The 3,017-nt window shown below is 54.0% G+C and overlaps 1 protein-coding gene across 1 annotated transcript in view; it reads left to right on the forward strand.

Annotated features, from left to right (window-relative positions):
- LOC114620011 (acyl-CoA dehydrogenase family member 10-like) overlaps positions 1-2,333 on the forward strand; it is a 22,381-nt gene extending 20,048 nt beyond the window's left edge. Inside the window, exons 4-6 of the mRNA XM_028765967.1 lie at positions 594-737; positions 1,352-1,429; positions 1,860-2,333. Of these exons, the coding sequence (XP_028621800.1) occupies positions 594-737; positions 1,352-1,429; positions 1,860-2,015 (378 nt within the window). The 3' untranslated portion in view covers positions 2,016-2,333. The remainder of the gene's footprint in view (positions 1-593; positions 738-1,351; positions 1,430-1,859) is intronic.
- Positions 2,334-3,017: the final 684 nt, after the last annotated feature.

Consider the following 3,017-nt stretch of genomic DNA (forward strand, 5'->3'; position numbering starts at 1 on the left):
CTAAGGATGAATCACACAGACACACACACACACACACACACACACAGCATAGACCTCATAGAGACCCCCTGCTTCTCCCTTTGGCATTAAGCCTGTGTGCTGCCCGGCCAGCTTCATGAAGTCTCTATAGTAACAAAGGAGGAAGTCACAGAACACTTGCAGGTGCACTGATGGTGCTTCAGGCAGGCGAGGCACAGCCCAAGTGGAAACATCTCTGCTGTGTGTCTCTGGCACTACCTGATGACTTTCTTAGCTCTTGGGTTGGTAGAAGGTAGCGATCTTCACATTCCTGAAAGATTAACCTTGGTCACAAGGTTGTTGTCACACACAGCAGAGGGCAATAAATGACTATTGAGGTGCTGTGATAGCCCAAGATTCCTGGCTGTTGACCTGTAGCATTCCAAGCTCCCCAAGGTCACTGTAGCTGTGATCAGCCATCAGCCTCGGGAGGTTGTTCTCTATAGGCGTGGCATCTGTAATGAGCAGTGCACTGCCTCACTCAGACCCTCACCGCCAATTAGCTGTCAGGCAGGCTGCTCCCACATCTGCTCTCTCGTCCCAGCTCCTCAGCCTTGTCTCTCTGGTGTCTGTAGGTGATGTCCCGCACAGCCTTCGGGAAGCCCCTTGTGGAGCACAGCACCATCCTGGCAGACATTGCCCAGTCACGTGTGGACATCGAGCAGGCTCGGCTGCTGGTGCTGAAAGCTGCCCACCTCATGGATGTGGCTGGAAATAAGGTAGGAGGCCTCAGAGGTGACAGGCGTCACCCAGAGGTGACACTGGCATCTCCCTGTCTCTTGTTGTTTGGCAACTGTGGGAAGGCTCAGGTCCTGGACACTGATGACCGCTAATGTTCTGCTTGCACTCTAGAGGGTCATCTATTGCAAGCCAGACAAGGCCCGGGGATAGAGGTGAACTTCCACCACTCTGTACTTCCAGGTCTTGAACAAGACCTGGTGCAGGAGGCAGATGAAGGAGGAGAGCTGGGAGAAGGGACCCCCTAAACCTGGTCCAAATCCAGCATTAGCTTACAGAGGAGCTTGTTCCCATAGCAACATTACCCATTTCCTATAGTGGGTGGCCATGATGCATGTGGACTGCTGTGTTACCCAGCATCCTATGCAGGGGCCGTAGAGCCAGGCAAGAGCTGCCCTACCAGGTAGTGGAGCCGGGGATTCTGTCCTGGTTCTTTGATGCCCTCGTTGCTGGCAACTTGAGGATGCGAGGATGCCCAGGTCTAGCTTTGGTCCACTGTTGCCTGCAGCAGTGTATCCAGCATCCACCCTGACAGTCAGTTTGTCTTTTCTCCTCGCTCCTCATCCTGTTTTTCTAACTCTGCCTTCTCCTGCAGGCTGCAGCTTTAGAGATTGCCATGATTAAGATGGCAGTCCCTTCCATGGCCTATCGAGTAATTGACCGCGCTATTCAGGTGAGCTGCCCTGGACTGGTCTCCGGGTGTGCCTGCTGCCTTCCTCTCCAAACTGAGCTTGTGCAGGTCCCACACCCCCGCCCCTGCCCCCCAGGACAGTAGGACAGTATGTGTCTTCCTCAGTGTATTCTGCTTACAAGTAGCGGGCCTCAGGCCTAAGGGAGCCCTGTTGCTGCTCAGACCCAGTGCCCTGACTCCGCAGTGTGCACACCCTGACACCTGGTCCCACACAGAACTTTCTCAGTAGCAGAAGCAAACCTGGTAGAATGGGCTTGGTAAGCCAGGCATCCAGAGGATGACAATATGGCCCTATGTGAAGTCTGGAACACACAGTGGTACAGAGGACCTCTGTTGAGACAGCAGTTGCCAGCTGTTTTGAGCAGGCTATCACTTTTAGAACTCAGGCTTTCTTCTGTTTTGTGTCTGCCAGGCCTTTGGAGCAGCAGGCCTCAGCAGTGACTACCCCCTGGCTCAGTTCCTTGGCTGGGCCCGAACCCTGCGCTTAGGTGACGGCCACCTGACAGTGTCTAAGATGGAACTCAAGAATCACTCCAGGCTGCAGGAGTCAGCAGCGCCCAGAGTGTAGATGCTGTGTTTGCAAAGGCCTGGTATTTGTGGTTCCTACATCCCGTCCAGCACCTCAGTCTGAGCCTTCTGGGGTCTCCTCCAGAAGATGTCTCTGGAGAGACAGAGTTAGAACATGTCTTAGGCATGGAGGAAGGAGATTTGGGTGCCTGGGTAGCCGTTCTTGAGTTCTTCAGAGTTGACCTGTGACCCCGTTCCTCCAGGCTCTGGGAATCTCAACATCGTGTGCTCTGATCTCTCCAGAGGTGATGAAGGTTCTTCTTTGGGCTTCCAGGAGAGCAGAGGGAATGGGTCACAGCAGATGCTCCTGGGAACTGGGATGAAGCCACTCTGTGACCCCCGAAGTGACCACATCATGGGATACTGATTCAGATGCTCTGTTGGAAAGAGGCTTTGGGGACAGAAAGAATCTGTCCACTTCCTATGTCACATGAAGGACATGACCGATAGAGGTTCCCACAGCCCTCTGACTCAAGTTGCTTTCCCAGTGCTGGCCTTATGTCCTGGGGTCCCATGGGACATGAATGCCATGGCTCCTGATGCCACATGTCTTCTTCACACCTCACCAGCAGTTCAGAAACCTCACCAGAGGAGCCATGCCATCTGAGTAAGACCCTCTGTAACTGTCACTATCTGCCACCTGCCCTCTTGGTTGTGTTGGGGCACGGAGGGTGGCAGGCAAGATGCCACTGAGATTTGAAGAGTACTGTGCTCTCTCTCTCTGAATGGGTAATGGTCACCTCCGCAAAGGTCTGGCTTCTCAGAGAAGCAAGGGTGGCACAATTCCAGAAAAAGGTGAAGTCATGGTTGGGAGGAGTCTAGCTTAAGGTGCTGCCACAGGCCAGGTCAGGTCAGGTAGCCTGGTAGACACCATCAGGTGCTGTCCTGTATACTCACCTCAGGGGACCTGCCTTCCCCTCATTGCCCTGCTGCTCCAGCCTAGGCCATGCACTGCAGAGTGTACAGTCGCCACGTGCTCCTGTATAGGTTTCTCAGGTGAGCT

The sequence above is a fragment of the Grammomys surdaster genome, unplaced genomic scaffold, assembly GCF_004785775.1.
Source record: "Grammomys surdaster isolate TR1022 unplaced genomic scaffold, NIH_TR_1.0 166, whole genome shotgun sequence".
Classification (NCBI taxonomy): domain Eukaryota; kingdom Metazoa; phylum Chordata; class Mammalia; order Rodentia; family Muridae; genus Grammomys; species Grammomys surdaster.